The following is an 18862-nucleotide window of genomic DNA, read 5'->3' on the forward strand; positions in this document are numbered from 1 at the left end:
AACACCGAAAGTGTTTTTTTTGCTATTTTCGGCCGAACAATTTCGGTTACCGAACATTCTGTGCATCACTAATTACAACACAGTATAATTCTGTGCTTAAAGGAGCATGAGGCAGGATTTATGAAAAAAATTCGTATACGTTTTAAGTTTTCTAGTAATAATGTCAGATGAAGCGTTCCAAACCAAAAAGAATGAGCCCTCTAGTGTATCTCTCCGTTGCCTTGAACAGGCTGTGTGCTGCAAAATGTGCTGCAATTGTGACCGGAATTTCCCGCGCTGTCCTGCGGATGTGACGTCACATGACGCTGCATGCGCCTCTCCCCTGTTCTCCTGTGCCGGCTTCGCTGTTGGCTGCAGTACCCCCGACGGCCGTCGTTGCGAAGGGTGGCGCTAGAGAGTCATTTCTTAAAAGGAGCCTCATGCTCCTTTAAATATGAATATCGTTTTGTTCAAGTTTTTAAATCTCTACCAGAGAAGGTAGGCAAACAAATGTCAGGCTGGTCACATGTCATATAATGTCTAAAATATTGTCATTGTGTGAAAATAAAGTGAAATAATGTCCCGTGCATTTTGTGTGTCAGTATGAGGAGGATGGAGATGGATCTGACAGTAAAAATGAATAGATGAGCTTTATTTCTGACTCCTCTTCATATAATAATGCTTCAGCAAAGGCCAGCTGAAGTTTTTCACTTTTCCTTTACTGTAACTACACCAGAGATGCAGAGGGGAGTACAGTACGCTCTAAAAGGGGCGGCATAGAGCACGACACGTGCATCCTGCTGTTACAAGCCTAGGGTGTAAAAAGTATTAATTTCTACAGATGTAATGTGCAGCTTATGACAAAAACTTTACCGCAAGACTACTCTGATAGCTCTGTAGTAACTGAGTACCATCACGTGATGTTTGATTGGCCCCGGCTGGACTTTGAGCAGACCACTGTCATGTCTGTGAAGGTATTTGTTCTGTGGCTGGCCTTTCACTCCAGTTGACCCGGAGGGCGTAGATGATGTTAAAGTTCAAGCTGAAAGAAAAGTACAGCTGCTGTTTTCACGTTGGTGGACGTTGACCACTGATGTGACTCAGTTTTAGGATCAACACGCTTCATATTTACTTTCCTGTCTTTTATAGTAGGAACTTTCTCTTTTCTTTTTTTTGTGATCCTCTGGACCACAAAGAAAAGAACATTGGAAGTGTTGCAAGTGGTTGAAATCTTCAGAAACCACCACGAACAACAGATAGCAGCGGATGTCGCGGATGGTCTCTGCAAGGATCAGTTCAGTATCTTGAGTGGCCAGACGTTCCTCCACAGTAACTGCTGTTAAAAAAAACTCTGCAGTCCCTTCTCCTTTCAGCCTGGTAGCTCTGCTTTTAGTCTGTAACAGAGGTGTCAAAAGTATTCACATTCATTACTCAGGTAGAAGTATAGATACTAGAGTTTAAAAATACTCCTGTAGAAGTTGAAGTATCAGTTTTTTACTCAAGTAAAAGTATAAAAGTACTGGTTTCAAAACTACTTAAAGTATAAAAGTAAAAGTAATGTAAGGGGGAAAAAGCCATTAAGGACAAAAGCCATTGAAAATGAATGTATCTTAGTGTAATGCAAATATATTAAAGAACCATATATGTGTACTATTGAGCATTAACATGTGTTTCAGAGAGCAGAAGATATGATGTTGGAATGTACATCCAAGTTTAGTTGCACAAGAACATCTATCCCACAACCACAACCAAATTCACTCTATCCAGATGGAGCAATTTAACTGGATAGTGGATTTTTTTAAAGGCCGAAATGAAATAGAGTAACGAGGCTGTTTTTAAAATGTAAGGAGTAAAAAGTACAGATAATTGCGTGAAAATGTAAGGAGTAAAAGTAAAAAGTCGTCTGAAAAATAATTACTCCAGTGAAGTATAGATAACCAAAATTTCTACTTAAGTAAGGTAACGAAGTATTTGTACTTTGTTACTTGCCAGCTCTGGTCTGTAGCCACTAAAATCTAGAAAATCATCCCGAATCTGTTCCTCAAACTGAAGGCATTTGATGCCAAGAATCTCTCTCCCTCTCTCTCTCTGTATGTGTGTCTGCCTCCCTCTCTTTTCTCTAACTGTTTAATTTGGGGGAAGTGCTTATACAACATCGGAGGCTTTAAAAACAACAGGACTTTGCTGTGTTTCAGTGCAGGTCACAGTACAGAGGGAGGACAGAGGTAAGAGTTGCTCTTTGTCATGACATTTCTTTCTATTTATATCAGTTTTTTATTTGTTCCATCAACCAGTTGTCTAGTTTGTGTGTATATTTGGTTTTCAAAGTAATCTATGATTATATTTTTTCCCCTTATATGAACTGAGACAACTATTGCAACAAATATAAATGATATTTTTGTTAATGCAGTTTTAAGAGGAATTTGAATTGTTGTGTCCTCTGTGTTTTTAAATACAGTTTTAAAACAAGATAATGTTAAACAGGCTGTCAAAAAAGGTCCAGTTTTCTGAAAATAACATGTATCCAGAGCTTTTTTTAGTGCAGACAGTGCAGTTTTTGTATGTAAGCATCTCCTTCCCTGCTCCTCTTTGTCCGTCAGGCTCCGTGGGCCTCTGCCAGCCCGTCTGTCCGTTTGCCCCCAACATTCCTCTTTCTATTTGCTGCGTACCCAATCAGCTCTTTTTTTCTTTTGCTGATTATCTCCACTTGTGATGAGAGAGACAATGAGGGTTTACTCTTAATTATCCTGGGATCAAACTGACTGGCCGTTTGTTTCAAGGTTGGGAGAGTGCTGACAATACAAAATGAATTCATCTCATTATGATCCCAAACAGATACATTACAAAGACTTTTTTTTATACCACAGAGGTTTGGCATTCAGATTGGCATATGGTGCATAACTAAAATAACAAAATGTAAATGTGATCTGTTGACAGTGAAAAGACGGCATGCTAAACGTCCCTTTTCCACACATCTTGTCCTTCAGGAAGATTGGGTCCAGTCAGACGGAGTCACCATGCGCTCTCTGCTGACGCTGTGGCTGTGTACGGCCCTGCCGGGTCTGCTGCGGGCCTCAAACGTCACCCTGTCTGTAGAGGGGGACCATGACACCTCCAAGATCTGCAAACCCGCCCCCGAGTGGGACATAAAGGGGCGGGCGCCGATGCAGGAGGTTCTGGGAAATGTGGTGGTGGTGGCTCTTCTGAAGGCCAGCTGACGGTTCTGCCTCATTCAGGCAACCAAGTAAGCAAACGTAGAAGAACCAACTAGGGCTGGGCGATATGGACCAAAAGTCATATCTCAATATTTTCTAGCTGAATGGCGATACTCGATATATATCGATATTTTTTCTGTGCCATAATTGGGGTTTCCCCCAAAGCATTATAGCATAGCATCTCTGTTAGCTTCATTTTTTTCTGAGGCAAACCCTTAAAAAAACAGTCAGTTTTAATACAAAGCCTCGTGCCAAATGTCACACAGGTTCCTTTATTAACAGAGGTCTGCACAATATCAAAATGTATAAAACAAATGAAATAAAAATAAACTGCCTGCATATATAGAATAAAAATGCTTCTTGAATAAAGTAAAACAAATATCCCTTTTCTGCATAACAATTCAATTAAAATACATTGTGCAATTAATACAATGTAGACAGTAACAGGCAGACTTTTCCACTGAGGTTGACAGTTGTGCAAATAACCAAACATTTGTGCAAACTTCAAATAAAACATTCAAGTCAATTTGTCACAAAAAAAGCTATATCAAAATCATAAAAAAAAAATTGAAAATAAAAAAAAGCTATATCGATATTAACGATATTGTCTCGTACCATATTGCGTTTGAAAATATATCGATATATATTAAAATCTCGATATATCGCCCAGCCCTAACACCAACACTGCTCTGTGTTTCCTTGACTTGTCTGGATTTGTCTCTTCATCCGTCCCTCCATTCATAGGATCGGAAGCCTGCGTTCCAAACTGAACCGCAGCAACCTGACGGATGTGTCCATCATGATAGTTAATGAGCTGGAGCTTCACTCCAGGGTCATGTACTCGGAGCTGAAGAGAAGAGCGCCCCCTGGAGTCCCCGTCTATCAGCAGAGTCCTTTTCAAAATGATGTGTGGGAGACCCTGGATGGAGACAAAGATGACTTCCTGATCTACGATAGGTAAGGTCGGCCTGCTAGTTCAGGGTTGGTGGAACCAAAACTTACTGTGAGTCGTACCTACATATCATCAAACATGTAAAAAATCCTGCCTAAGGGACTACGTCTGGCTTCCTACTCCATCAGCACCATCATCCCAGTCCCAAAATATGCAATATGACCATCAAGGGCCAACTTCAAACATTCATTAGTTTCTCCACGTATTCACAGCCCGGTAGAAAAATGTTTTGGTCTCAAATACTAGTTGAACTTTAGCTGATCTTTTATGTTCTTCATCAGATAACATTATATAAAGCCACAGATCAAATGGTGTTAACTTTACCGTCAAGTGAAAACTCGAACTACATCAGGATGACTTTGCAAACGCCACACAAAGAAGCCAGGGTTCAAAGCAGGAACATGAAGATGTTTTTATTGCAAAATGCCAGAGATTATAGTTCTGATGTGAGAACTTGCACAACAAAAAGGAAGACAGAGCTCCACCTTTTATTTTCACATACCGGTAATCATTTCCCGAGCTATAAACCACAAAAACATGTCAGTTATATTTAGATGAAAACAATGCAGTCTGGAAACTGCAAGTGCATAATGTATTTTGTTCGTTTCAGTATCATTTTTCATTTCGTTTCAGTATATTTTTCAGTATACGGCCACAACGCAGCTGTAGATACACAAGCATGTCTTCAGCAAAAAAAGGGAAAAGTCTGCACTCAGACTTTTGCAACGCTCGTTGAAAAATGAGTTGCAAAACTCATTTGTAGATGACGACAGAAAATTAAATTAAAATGTAATGCAAATGATGGATTATACACTTTCTACTGTTATGGTATGTGTATACACATACTGGGCTAAACATGCTTATTTCTGTGGAGAGCTTCAGCACCTTTCTTACTAAGAGTGCAACTTTAACGGTTATTATACATCATGGAATGAATGAATTTTTAAGCAATGGCATTTAGATGGAAAAAAAATGAATAGTGATATTCACTATTACTTCAGAGATTCCAGTTTATATACTGTATTTTCCGCACTATAAGGCGCACCGTATTATAAGGCGCACTAAATATATGGTAAAATACCGTACTATATTGGCTGGGGTTGAGTTACGTATCTACCTGATGGAGCTGCGCTACAGGAAATGCTACAAAATCCCACAGCAAATGCAAAAAAAAAAAACAAGAAGAAAAAAGTACCGTATGTCAAACTTTATTAACAAAATAAAAACCAGTTTTTCTCTGTCTCGTCAAAGTCGCCATTATGGAAGTCAGCGTCGCTGCTGTTGTCTTGAACGTCTGTGGCGATTCCTGACGTTTTTAGTGCCGTTACTTCGGCGACACCAACTATATTACCCACAATCCCCCTGACTACAGTAACATACATTACCGTAATGATCATATATAAGGCGCACTGCATTATAAGGCGCACTGGTGGTTTTTGAGAAAATTAAAGGCTTTTAGGTGCGCCTTATAGTGCGGAAAATACGGTACTTATTCTTTATTTCCCTTCTTCCTTTAGATGTGGCCTCCTCACCTTCCACATCGTGCTGCCGTACAGTTACCTGCATTATCCTTATGTAGAGGCTGCAATCAGAGCAACTTATCATAAAGATATCTGCAATTGTTCAGTGAGTACTCGCGTTAAAAACACATGAAAGCCGTTGAGAGTAAATGCACACACATTTGAGTAATACATTATTTTCTTATGCTCGTCTTTTCCAGTCTGATTTTTCTTTATCAAGACGCGTTAACATCACGGTGAAGAATGACACCGCTCAGTTTAACCTCAACGGAACAACCGTTGATGACCTGGAAGAGGAAGACACTCTCTCGATGGGGAACCACAGTCTTCATCATCACCATCGTCATGATCATCACCATCACCACCCTCATCACGGCCACCAGGATCAAGACATCCAGCCTCACAATCAGTCCCAGCCTCATAGCGGAGCAGCACATCATCATCATCAGCATCAGCACCATCACGGTCACCATCACGGTCACCATCACGGTCACCATCAGCACGGCAGCCACCACAATCACGGTGGTGCTTAGATAAAGTGCAGCTCATTTAAAAGTGCCTCATCTTGCTTCTTTTATCTTCAGCTTTTCAGAATGTGTGTACTTAGGCTTTTATTTTGATGCCATGTTTGAACTTCTTTCATTCTTGACGTATGGAGCTCGCTGAGCAGCTGAATCTGTTTCAGCCAGTTATCAGGTTGAAGCTTCTCTGTTGGCATTTCCCCCGTCGCCCTCCTCTGTCTGGACCAGGTATCCACGTCTCCTCGTCCTCCCCCGTTAATGACGTTCACGGTGCAAAACCTGCCTGCAGGAGGCCGTGAGCAGACGTGTGGGGAGAGGTGTGAGGAAGCAGGGGTTCTGGTCACCGGCACAGAGGCGGCGGTGGTGTGTGGGGTGCCGCTAGGGAGATTTCAGTTAGGTCACCGTCTGAAGCGGATTCTGCTCTCAGCTCAGTTCACTGTGAATCAGAGCAATCCTCTGAAGAGTTTAACAAGAAATAAATGGATTCATTCACTAATGCATTGAGATATTTGAATATGATGTGGTTTACATAAAGGGTTTATTCGTAGTGTTATTTTTATAGTTTCAATGTCATTCAGAGCCGAATAATTCTCCATTTACTCTGTAGCCTTGAACACTTTCAGTCACATTCAGTGAATATCTCCTCACTCCTCCTCGCCCGCTACCCATCTCATGAGTAGGTTGAAATAACCCACTTAGTAAGTACATCGTTTTTTTTCTTCAGAAAGCACTTTTTGCGCAAATTCTGCTAAACTTGAGATGAGCGAAACTCGCGGTTTTCTGTTTTAGACAGTGAAGCACCTTGAATGTGATAAAGCTCGTTAACTCAGGCCCATTTCAGAAGCTGACGTAACTTGTACTTGGAGTCTGTTACCATGGTAACCTACATCTGTGTACTTGACCTGGTGGAGAGCAGGTTTTGTTTCATATAAACCCAGTTCCTTTAATTTAATCATGTAATCATGTAATGTTGCATACAACGCACGTTTGGACACGTTTGAACAATTAATTTTTGACGTGGAAGTGTTATAAGGTTCTGAACAGATTTGTTGGCAAATTTTTGTTAAGAACTGCTTTTCTTTTAACTCTAAAAAACACTAAAAAAAAAAAAAATATATAAATATATATATATATATATATATATATATATATATATATATATATATATATATATATATATATATATATATATATATATATATATATATATACTGTGTGTATATATACACACACACAACAAAAAAATAATTTTACAGGGATTTGGGTAGCAGAAATTTGGAAATCAATGTCATTAATGATTTACAGTAGGTCTAAAAAAAAAAACAAATTGTGTCCTGCTTCCTCCTTTGTTGAATATCTGGAATAAACTACTTCTACTCTAATATAAATAAATACAATTTCCTTTAGGGTTTCCCAGTGTTACTGGATGACACCTACAACCTCTTCTTTTTCCCATCAAAGTTCCTTGAATTGTTCTTCCTTTATTAGGGAAAAATGCTTTTAAACTACAAACCTATCAAACTATTAAAAAAACAACAACATTTATGTTAGTCCTTTGAGTGATGTTTTCACTAGCATGATCTCACGCATGAGCAGTGAATCTCGGGTGCAGCACATCTACGCTCTGCCACTTCTCATCAGGTCATACTATAATGCTCATTAATTATCTGAATTACACATTTACACGCTCTGCATTTCCTCCCGCATCAGCTCCCCTTCCTTCACAACAGACATAAAGTCATGCAGAAATCACTTACCCTGCCTTTAACAAAAACCGGATTTACTTCAAGAATAATACATTTCACCCAAAAAAACAGTTCAAGTGTCTACATCATTTGCCATTCACTTCCCATCAGCAGAGTTCTTATTCAATACTTTTTGGTGGTATTTAGCCGTCAAGCTGCATGTCAACCCAGGCACACACGCACATGTACAGAGGAGAAGCAGGTCGATTACCTCATAGCTGCTTAACCTGGCTGACATGCAGCACGCTCTGACTGAGCAGAGAGCTGAGGAGAAAAAACACAACAATACGCCATCAGAATGACGGTAAAGTAACATTTATTATTAGTGATATCATAACAAGATGTTGCAGGTATTGCAGATTGATACATTTAATGGCTGTAATGACAATTTACACTAATCCCATCCACCCATCCACGCATAAGCTGTAGACGTACGGGGTAACTTGAGCCGGAGTGTCTCCTAGTTGACACTGAGTGGATGGCTGGGGACGCTATGGACATGATATTAGTCCATAACTGAATGATTTGAGTCACTACTGTGAGTAAAAAAGAGAGCATTTTCTTTAGAAATCCTATGTATGACTGCAGGAGGTTACAGCAGCCTGGCTCTGCTAAGGATTTTCCTCTGTAAATCCTTGTACGCTTCAGGTGAGGCTTAACTACTTTGTCCTGACAGCGTGTTGCTCCAGGCGGTATAGTAAATGGTGCGTTCACGTATCGTGAGCAGTGGCAATTAAAAACAGTTGTGTGATATTAGTCTCCATGGATTGATCTGGAGGTAAAGTTGACATCAGTGGAGATCAGCGGAGTGAGAGGATCTGATCTATACATTGTTGTGTTTTTAGTTACAGCCAGTACTCGAGTTGAGGGGGAATGAGGGGGGATGGCATCCCCCCTGAAATAAAAACGGCCAAAATCATCCCCCCTTTCCATCCCTTATGTCATTTCATCAATGAATGTGGTTTTACTGCTATTTCAACATTTACAGTCATCACCAGAAAAATAACTTATTTGACCATTTTCACCTGTTTCAAGTAAATTTTCACTTGAAATAAGTAGAAAAATCTGCCAGTTGGACAAGATTTATCTTCTCATTACAAGCAAAAAAATCTTGTACCACTGGCAGATTTTTCTATTTATTTTAAGTGAAAATCTACTTGAAACAGGTGAAAATTGTTGTTTTTTCCAGTGATGAGTCTTGTTTTAAGTGTAATGAGATGTTTTTACTAAAATGAGACATTTTAACTAGAAATAAAACAAATATTCTTGTTAAGATTTTGAGTTTTTGCAGTGATCCATGTTACTTATCCTGTGAAGGACAGAGGCATATTGATAAGTTCAGAAAAGTGTTTTTTATTGTTGTGTTTTGATGTATTTGATGTAAGCCCAGTGGATATTTAAAGCTTACAGAAGGCTGCATTTAACTGCTGCTATGTCATTCCTGCAGTATTTCTGCAGGTGTTTTGGTCACTGCTATAATTTGTAATATATTATATTATTTGTAATCAGCACAAATTATCTGTCCCCATATGATAAAATCCACCATCCCCCCTGATTTTTTTTACAACTTGAGTACTGGTTACAGCTGCAAACTCATACATGTTTACAGATTTTAAAGCATAAGCAGAAAAAGAAGAAAGCATGAACTAGTACATCTAGATTGCTGTTGTGGAGTGCCTCAGTAATGTTCACAGCACCTGTCCTCTCTTATAAGATCTTCAATCAAGATGTAAAATAATATATCCACAAGAGGGCGCTATCATTCCAACAAAAACAGATGACCAATGAGCAGCTCAGTTCTTGTTGATCCACAGGGAAATATGAATCAGGGGAACAGAAAGGTTCATTTAAATTAAACCGCAGACACTAGATGGCAGCACTGTTACATGTGAGTCAAATTTAGACATTCATCCCCCTCTCCTCCACCCGGGCATCCGTTCATCATGAGGATTATTAGTTATTATCTATCATCAAGAGATGCATTTGGATTAGTGAGCCTAATCCTCGAGTTATAATCCAGATCATCACCAGGTGGCTTAATGAAATTTGCAGAGGGCCGTTCTTAGTAAGACCTTTGAGGAGGGCACAGTTTGTGAACATCTGCTGCTTAAATGTTATTAGTTCATTATCAACAAATATCACTGCTTCCAAAGCACAACTTTTCCACAAACCACCAGAGTCTAATCAGTGGCAGGACCAAAAATCCTAGTCTCCTACAGTTTAAAACAACTTTAAAGTGTGAAATTGAATGTTTTGTCTCTGTTATATTTCCTTCCTATTTCCACAAAAATGATAGTTTTGCAATATTTATCCATATGGGGGGTAACAAAAACATCTTGTACAGCTGTAGAGTTGCTTGAAAAATCATAATCCTGCTGTGTGAACGGGATTTATGTCTGGGAAACTATTGGTCTTCTCTCTCTATCCGCTTCCTGTAGCAGCACTGCCCCCCTATTATTCCCCAGAATAATATCCACACTGCTGTAAGAATCCTTGCCAGATACAACTTATGTCTTATCTTAGTATATTCAGTCTTTTTTAATGCAGTAGCTTGGGCAGGTCAGTCAGAGCATCACCCCTGTGGGTACCACTTCACCAACCCCACACTCTCCTCCTGGTTGGATTTAGCAGATATGAATTGTTTGCCTCAGCTCCCCCCTACCGAGGATCGATTGGCCCCTGCCCAGCAATGGTCCATACTCCATCTGTCTCTTTAAATACACTTCCAAAGATAGAAGCAAGCAGCTGACTCCATCAGATCATTCAGATACACCATCTTCCAGTAACATGAATTAAAGATATAGGTCCCTTGGTTTTCTGCTTTGTGGTGCCGCCTGGAAATCAAAGACTTTAATCTGAATTTTTCAGAAAAAGACGTTAGGTCCGTTGTGTCGTCTTTGGGTAGCAGACAACATCCAGCATCCAGTCATAAGTGGTAAAACACTGCCCTTTTTTCTGCTCTCTTCAGTACAAAATTAACTGGAGATATTAAGTGAGGCTCAGTCAGGGAGGCAGCATTAAGACACATTAACTTGGTGGCATTTAGATAAGAGGGCAAAGCTTTTACACCAGTTCTATAAATCCTCCTGCAAGGTTTAGCTTCGTCTAAGATCTTTCCATCAACTCTTGACTCAGTCAGGAGGACTTGTTAAGTCTTCCTCTGCTTTTTGTTACCAGATAGATTCAACCACAGGAATGGGTTTGATTAAACCAACAAACACGGTTAGATGTATTCATCAAAAATACTCAGGGTAGGAAAGGATAATGGTTTTGCTTTACATACTCTCCTACACCCTAAAAAACTAAATATAATAAAATAAAAGAAGAAAGAGAACTGGAAGGATGCTTTTAAGCCTAGTTTTCTGTTGTTTCCTGTTTCATTGCTTTCCTATTGATGGTCAGAACTGAAAAATCTTTGGCACAAGAGTGATAAAATGAGACTAAAGCTAAAAGGGTTTTTTAGGATCATGACGGTCTGTAAATTTGGCTGCAACATTTATCCCTTCTTCAAATACCTTCTTCAGACCCCCAAAACACCCCAATCATCACAACACAAAATATTTGCAACCATTCATATCATTTTATTATTATTATTATTATTATTCTGATTATTATTATTCTGATTTGGATTATTATTATTCTGATTATTATTATTCTGATTATTATTATTCTGATTATTCTGATTATTCTGATTATGATGATGATGATGATTATTATTATTATTATTATGAACATTTTAATTTTTTATTGTATTATTAGTATTAATATTATTATTCTGGACTCATACCTCATTAATTTTGCATGTTCTAATTATCAATAGTTTTTTTCTTCCCATGGGTTTCCATCTTCGTGTGACAAGGCTGTCACCATGTGGCAGAAAATCCAATTATTCTACCAAAGTGCTCTGGAAAATGGAGGTACGCTTCAAGCTCATTTGTATGTTTATTGCATCATACTGTATGGACTATATCTTTATTTATGCCCGACAGATGAACATTTGTGCATTGGCCATCGCCCCCTTCCCTTTTTTTTATTCTTCGTCCAGACAAAAGGACAGACAAGTGGCTGCTGGTCTACTCTCCTGTGCCAATTATGTGTGTATTCTTGTGCTACCTGATCATTATATGGGTGGGGCCAAAGCTGATGGCGAAGAGACAGCCAGTCAATCTCAAGCCCGTCCTGATTGTTTACAACTTTGCCATGGTTTGCCTGTCTGCCTACATGTTCTGCGAGGTAACTACCGCACACAGTGCTCTGGGAATATATACGTTATTTACAGCAGTCTCACATATTTGCATTTCAAGAATCTCCAGAATGCTGGTTTAACATCAAGAGAAAGAATCAAACAGATATTACAATAAAGCCTTGAGGACGCTCCAAATATCCATATTTGATTAAACTGTGAAACTATTTTGCAGTCAGCTTCAGCATTTTCTGTGATCACAGATTATTTCTATTGTTGCCAGTGGAGAAAAAAAAATCACTTACAGATGCAAAGGAATAATTCAGATGATCCCACGTGTTTGTGCATCCAGTGCCTTTCTGGGAAGCATCTGATGCACACACTGCTAAAACAGCCCCTCTAATTATAAGCCTCATATTCCATGAATGTAGTCAAAAAATTTTAAGATAAAATAGTCTACTAATATTCATGAAACAAGGTTTTTTTTGCTTTCTTAAAAATACGTTTAATTTGTGTATGCAGAAATTGGTTGGAAACAGTGTCTACAACAGGTCCTTTTGTAATGTCTGATAAACCAAGGCAGAAATAATGACAGCACCTTTTATATTTCAGTTCACGGCCTCTTCCTGGTTGGCTGGGTACAGCTTGTTGTGCCAGCCTGTTGACTACAGTGACAGCCCGCTGGCCATCAGGGTAAAGCTCTCTCTATCTCTCTCTCTCTCTCTCTCTCTCGCTTTTTTATTCATTTATTGTTCTGAAATGTCATTTCCAACACACTTTTTTTTTTTTACTTTTGATGACATGACACGTGCTGTGTCGGGCAGATGGCCAAAGTGTGCTGGTGGTTCTACTTCTCCAAAGTCATTGAACTAAGTGACACCGTAAGTACAAATGAAATGGAAAGAAATGCACAATTTCATATTCAAAGTAGTGAACTGAATTCTTTATTTTTTTTAGTACTTTTCCAGCGTAGGAGCCCCTGGTTTTGAAGCACTGCTATTCTTTTTCAAACCTTAAATACCCACAGCGACAGAGGTTTCAATAAAGCCCTGAATATGTTCCCCTACAACATTAGTGACACTTTCAACACATATCAGTGTGATTGATGCTCCTTGCGTTCTCATGTCTCGAGAGTAAAAGTGCAGTGGAAGTGTTGAGGTTGTCCCATCTGTCAATTAGATCTGTCAGATGCCAGCGGTAACTGCTGGAGGTGGAGGCCCAATATCTAACATCAGGAACCACTCATGAATGTTTTCATTTTGGGTGCTCATTTACTGCTCATTCGAACAATTACAGGACTGTCTCAGAAAATTAGAATATTGTGATAGAGTTCTTTATTTTCTGTAATGCAATTAAAAAAACAAAAATGTCATACATTCTGGATTCATTACAAATCAACTGAAATATTGCAAGCCTTTTATTATTTTAATATTGCTGATTATGGCTTACAGTTTAAGATTAATATTCCCAGAATATTCAAATTTTTTGAGATAGGATATTTGAGTTTTCTTAAGGTGTAAGCCATGATCAGCAATATTAAAATAATAAAAGGCTTGCAATATTTCAGTTGATTTGTAATGAATCCAGAATGTATGACATTTCTGTTTTTGTAATTGCATTACAGAAAATCACAATATTCAAATTTTCTGAGACAGTCCTGTAAATCCCTTTTTTTTTTCTTTTTTTACAAAAATAATTTTTTTTCTGAGCTTATTCAGACCAGTCATGATTTAAACTATTACTTTCGCTGGTAAATAGTAGCTAAACTATATGTACCAACCGCCCAAAACCTCCAACGATCAAATTATTGAAAGGAAAATAAACAAATTGCAACATTTAAAATTATATGAACCATTACTAATTACTAATTACTTCGGCATAAACATTTCAGAAAGTAAAAATATTTTTCTTTGTCATCTCTATTTGCAAAGTAATGATTGAATTTTGACTGTGAACCATTCTTACGTTGTTAAAATTCATTGTGTGCAGATATTTTTCATCTTGAGGAAGAAGGACGGCCAGCTGACGTTCCTGCATGTGTACCACCATGCCACCATGATCTTCAACTGGTGGGCTGGAGTCAAATATGTGGCTGGAGGCCAGTGTGAGTACCACCCACTGACCCGCACCAGCCAAGTCATACCGTGACCGATTCAAACACGAGTGACTGAGCTCGGAACAGAGCGCTCTCGCACTCGCCAAATAATCAATTCTTTATGGGCCAATTGTGCTTGGCAACTGTACGGATTGCCTAGTGTGAGTGTGCACTTTAGTTTCATAAAATCTAAAGAGCAAATCTTGTCCTCCTATAGAAGACGCATTGAGCCAAGCAGTATAGTCACAGTATTGTGTAAGACGACCACTGATATGTGCCACCCATCCTATGTTTCTGCAGCGTTCCTGATAGGTCTGATCAACTCCTTCGTCCATATAATAATGTATTTGTACTACGGGATGGCAGCTCTGGGGCCAGGCATGACCAAATACCTGTGGTGGAAGCGATACCTCACCTCTCTACAGCTGGTCAGTATGTCCCTCTATAGATATGCTGTAGATGTATTTCCTGACAGGGCTGCTGCACAGAGATGCTGAAGTGTGTGTGGGAGGATGATTACTGTGCTGGTTTTCCTCCTCGCACCATTAGGACGTCTTTCATGGTGCGTTTGTTAATATGCATCCCCCTCTGCATCTCAAGCCTGCGCCACATTCCAAAACATTAGACGTGGAGGTGATTTAGTGTTTCTGAGGTGAAAATAACAACAATGTTATTTCAACAGGTGACTGTCATGACCATTTGGTACAAAAGCTGCATCTATTAATGACGATGAGGAGGAAAAGATGGGCGAAGGATCTCCACCATGAAAATGATTGAAAACAATGTTCCTAAAAGAAAGACTGGAAGGGATTTGAATATTTTTTACTTGTAAAACGTGTCGATTTTTTTTTAACAATTTCTGTGCATCCAGGTAAAGGATGCGGGCCTAACCACAAGGACAATGTATTCCTCTTGGCAACCTTGTAAAGCACTATGACCCTGAGCTATCATAAAAACCATGTTGTCAGAGACATGCACTGGGCACTGCATGCTCAAGACCAGCAGGTCCAAAAGCATCCTCTGTGACGGACCGTACAAGGTTGTATCAGTGCTGTTGCCAGCATTCTTCCACAAGACTGCAAAACCACACTCTGCACAAGTTGCGTAAATGGCTGAGGAAGAAGCGGGCAGGGATGCTGAACTTGGGGTGTTTGCATGAACATTGATACAAAATAATATCTATTTATCTCCATTACCTGAATGCCTTTTCAATGATGTGAGAAGAAGTGGGACTTTGTTTGACATATGCTTGCTTTGATGCAAAAATTGATATATATATAATAATAATAATAATAATTCATTTTATTTAACGGCGCCTTTCATGTCACCCAAGGTCACCTTACAGAATAAAAACAAAACAATACGATATATATACAGGACTGTCTCAGAAAATTAGAATATTGTGATAAAGTCCTTTATTTTCTGTAATGCAAAAATGTCATACATTCTGGATTCATTACAAATCAACTAAAATATTGCAAGCCTTTTATTATTTTAATATTGCTGATCATGGCTTACAGCTTAAGAAAACTCAAATATCCTATCTCAAAAAATTAGAATATTCTGAGAATCTTAATCTTAAACTGTAAACCATAATCAGCCATATTAAAATAATAAAAGGCTTGCAATATTTCAGTTGATTTGTAATGAATCCAGAATGTATGACATTTTTGTCTTTTTAATTGCATTACAGAAAATAAAGAACTTTATCAAAATATTCTAATTTTCTGAGACAGTCCTATATATATATATATATATATATATATATATATATATATATATATATATATATATATATATATATATATATATATATATATATATATATATATATATATATATATATATATATATAAATAAACTTCCTTAGACATCACACGTTTATCGTCTAGACTCTACATCATATTTTTTAATGGGGCACCAAAGCAACAAGGGAAAAAAACTCTACCGGTTTAAGGAGGTTAACTGATATTAACTGACACGAAAATAAAAACAAAAGCATGACACAGCTGGCAGTTCAAACTCTTCCATGTTCAACCACCACTATCAAACCAACTTGTTCTGACTTGGGCTTGCACATATATTCGGTTTTGATGAGATTAGCACGGCAGCTTCTTGGCTGGTTTGTCTTTGTCCAGACTGACTGGTAACTAAACAGATTAGCAGCGCTGATGCTCCTCAACCAAACACACGGCCATCTGTTTTCCACTTATAGCTTGGATGATGACACAAGGCATTCTGCACTGTTTTTATTTTTCTTCACAACTGCAGCATATAAAGGTCATTCCGCTCCCTGACCCGCATTCTGGGGCAGAAGAGCTGATTGCCAAGCTTTCATTAACACTTGCTTCACAGAGATACTTGAGTTCATCTTGAAGATTAGACCGTTTTAGAGCAACAGCACATTTATTTGTATTGTATTGAACTTTAAAGACTGCCGTCTCTTCTTCAGCTCTCCTTTAAGGTGTCATCAATAAAAGAATCACTTCAGTTCTGCAATCAACGCATGACCAGTTCATCAGTTGTTAACCCATTTAATAGTTATTTAATACTTTTTATACCCATCACCTTGCCAACAGTACTGTATGACATAAAGAGTTGCTTTCTCTGCACGGTTTTCCTCCCTTTACTCAACACATTTTGATTTCTCAGCTTGTATTTCTGCATCGTCTCTCTGAGTCTCTGGTCTTTTGGGGGAATCGGATGGATCGGATGTACCATTTTCTTTTCTCTCTCCTCTCTCACCAGCTGCAGTTTTTTACCGTCACCATCCACACCAGCTACAACCTGATCTCTGACTGCAACTTCCCTGACTCCATGAACGCGGTCGTGTTGGCCTACTCGCTCAGCCTCATCGCGCTCTTCTGCAACTTCTACTACCACAGCTACCTCAACAGGAAAGCCAAGAAAACCTAGACTGGCCCTGCCAGAGAGAGCTGAGTTGGTGTAAGCCGGTGAACCAAAGATCACGGGGAAACATTTTCCCTTGTTTCTATTTTGATTACTTTATGTTTACTATATGATAACAATTACTGTTATTTCCCTATATCTAGTTATGATATACTTACATTTTATAAACCCAAGCAAAGATGACACATGTCAAAATATAGAAATGGACCTAATGTATTAATTTCATTAAAATTTAAACCCAATAAAAACGGAACTGGTCCCCATGCTTCATTTATATGCACTTTGCAGCCTCCCGTTTCCATCATTTAATCTCTCTGACTGAACAAAGACGCCCACTCACCCCACACACCCCCTCCCTGCCACTTGCCCCATCTGTCTTTATGTAGAAATACAACCGGACAAGCCAGTTGGGCGGTTTCATTTGTGCCCCCTTGTGGAGAGAAATTAAATTAACACCATTTGCCTCCCTTGTACTCTATTCCCCAGCCGTCCATCCATTATTCCGACCCCGGCATGAGGCAGCATATTGGTTTTGACTTCACTCCGTTCCAGACTCAACAGGGGGCAGACACCGAACATGAAAAATGACTATGGAGCGACAATATCAAAGACAGAATCTCAGACAAGTCTTTCTATAATCCATCAACTCATGGCACCTTAACAGGTCCATTCTTTTCTTTTTTTTTTTTTTTTTTTTTTTCAAAATGATGTGAAACATCTGATATTGATATTCTAAAGATATCTGCTGGCAAAATAAATTGAAAAGAAAAGAAAACATGAACATTTCAAAGGTTAGGTGAGGACTTGGCCAAAACAAAGTTATCTTATATAAACCCAACACAAGCATCTTACTGGTCACTCACAGATACAGCTTACTGAAAACACAAATATGAGAGAGGAACCAATTAAAAGGCTTTTTAATGAACTTTAAATACATATTTATACAACACACACTTTTATCTAAACATCCAAATTTGCTCAATCTGCCAAGCTCAGTCAAAAAAGATTCTTCCCCCCTCCTTCCGATAATTATATCAGCTTATCTTTGGAGAAAGTAGGACTACACTGCAATATTCACATATGTACTGTCATATCATAAGCTTCGACAGAGTTTTAGGGACACTTTAAGAGGAGAAAAGGTTTTATGAATTAAGCTGTAATTGTAGGAGAATTAAGTTGTACTTTAAAGAAAAAAAAAACAAATCAAAACTAATGAATACTACTTCTGAAAAGAAAATAATTTTATTAGAGAAAAATGTTGAAATAGAAAATTAAAAATGAGGGACATAGATCATCTTTTTAAAGCTGTACTTTAATACAGAATTCACAAAAAGGAAATGTTTTATCTTCTGGAGGATAATACTAGTTTTCTTACAAACAGTAAATACAGGTAAAGTTTGGTTGTTCATTTATTCAGCGGGGGTTCAAATCCAAATGGGCTTCAGGAATTGCTAAGACGGAGAAACTGATGTTAAATATACGGTTGAAGAGGAACTTATGGACAGCAAGAAGAATGAGTTTATGATCCAAGGACCAGCTCAGAAACTCACCACACCATTCATACACAACCCAGAGAGCGAGGCAGAGACTCAGAGGCCACAACATACCAGTGTTGAAAGCTGCTCATGCCGTGCTGAGCATGTTCAACGCTGCTGCCGCAGCATGACATAAGACATTTTCCAATATCTTTTAATCAGCCCACTGAAACTTTGCCAAAGGCTGGTCTAGCGAACCTCTTCCAA

The 18862-nt window shown here is 38.6% G+C and overlaps 2 protein-coding genes across 2 annotated transcripts; both read left to right on the forward strand.

Moving 5' to 3' along the window:
* The first annotated feature begins 2119 nt into the window (after window positions 1-2119).
* selenop2 (selenoprotein P2) lies at window positions 2120-6683 on the forward strand. The gene is made up of 5 exons (XM_061731252.1): window positions 2120-2204; window positions 2967-3223; window positions 3939-4151; window positions 5664-5772; window positions 5867-6683. The coding sequence occupies exons 2-5, from the start codon at window positions 2997-2999 to the stop codon at window positions 6197-6199; spliced, it is 882 nt and encodes a 293-aa protein (XP_061587236.1). The 5' UTR covers window positions 2120-2204; window positions 2967-2996; the 3' UTR covers window positions 6200-6683.
* A 1435-nt stretch (window positions 6684-8118) lies between these two features.
* elovl8a (ELOVL fatty acid elongase 8a) lies at window positions 8119-17356 on the forward strand. Its single transcript, XM_061731253.1, has 8 exons — window positions 8119-8236; window positions 11792-11849; window positions 11978-12165; window positions 12728-12808; window positions 12940-12996; window positions 14105-14219; window positions 14511-14638; window positions 16959-17356. Exons 1-8 carry the CDS (start codon window positions 8231-8233, stop codon window positions 17124-17126), a joined length of 801 nt encoding a protein of 266 aa, XP_061587237.1. The 5' UTR covers window positions 8119-8230; the 3' UTR covers window positions 17127-17356.
* The last annotated feature ends 1506 nt before the right edge of the window (window positions 17357-18862 follow it).

Source organism: Cololabis saira, chromosome 10, assembly GCF_033807715.1.
Source record: "Cololabis saira isolate AMF1-May2022 chromosome 10, fColSai1.1, whole genome shotgun sequence".
NCBI classification, from domain to species: Eukaryota; Metazoa; Chordata; class Actinopteri; order Beloniformes; family Belonidae; genus Cololabis; species Cololabis saira.

Bases quoted from the DNA above. Each gene is read 5' to 3' on its own strand.
- elovl8a (XM_061731253.1), top strand. The intron at 11,850-11,977 runs GTACGCTTCAAG...TTCTTCGTCCAG, and splicing joins AAGTGCTCTGGAAAATGGAG to ACAAAAGGACAGACAAGTGG. The intron at 12,166-12,727 runs GTAACTACCGCA...TTTATATTTCAG, and splicing joins CTGCCTACATGTTCTGCGAG to TTCACGGCCTCTTCCTGGTT.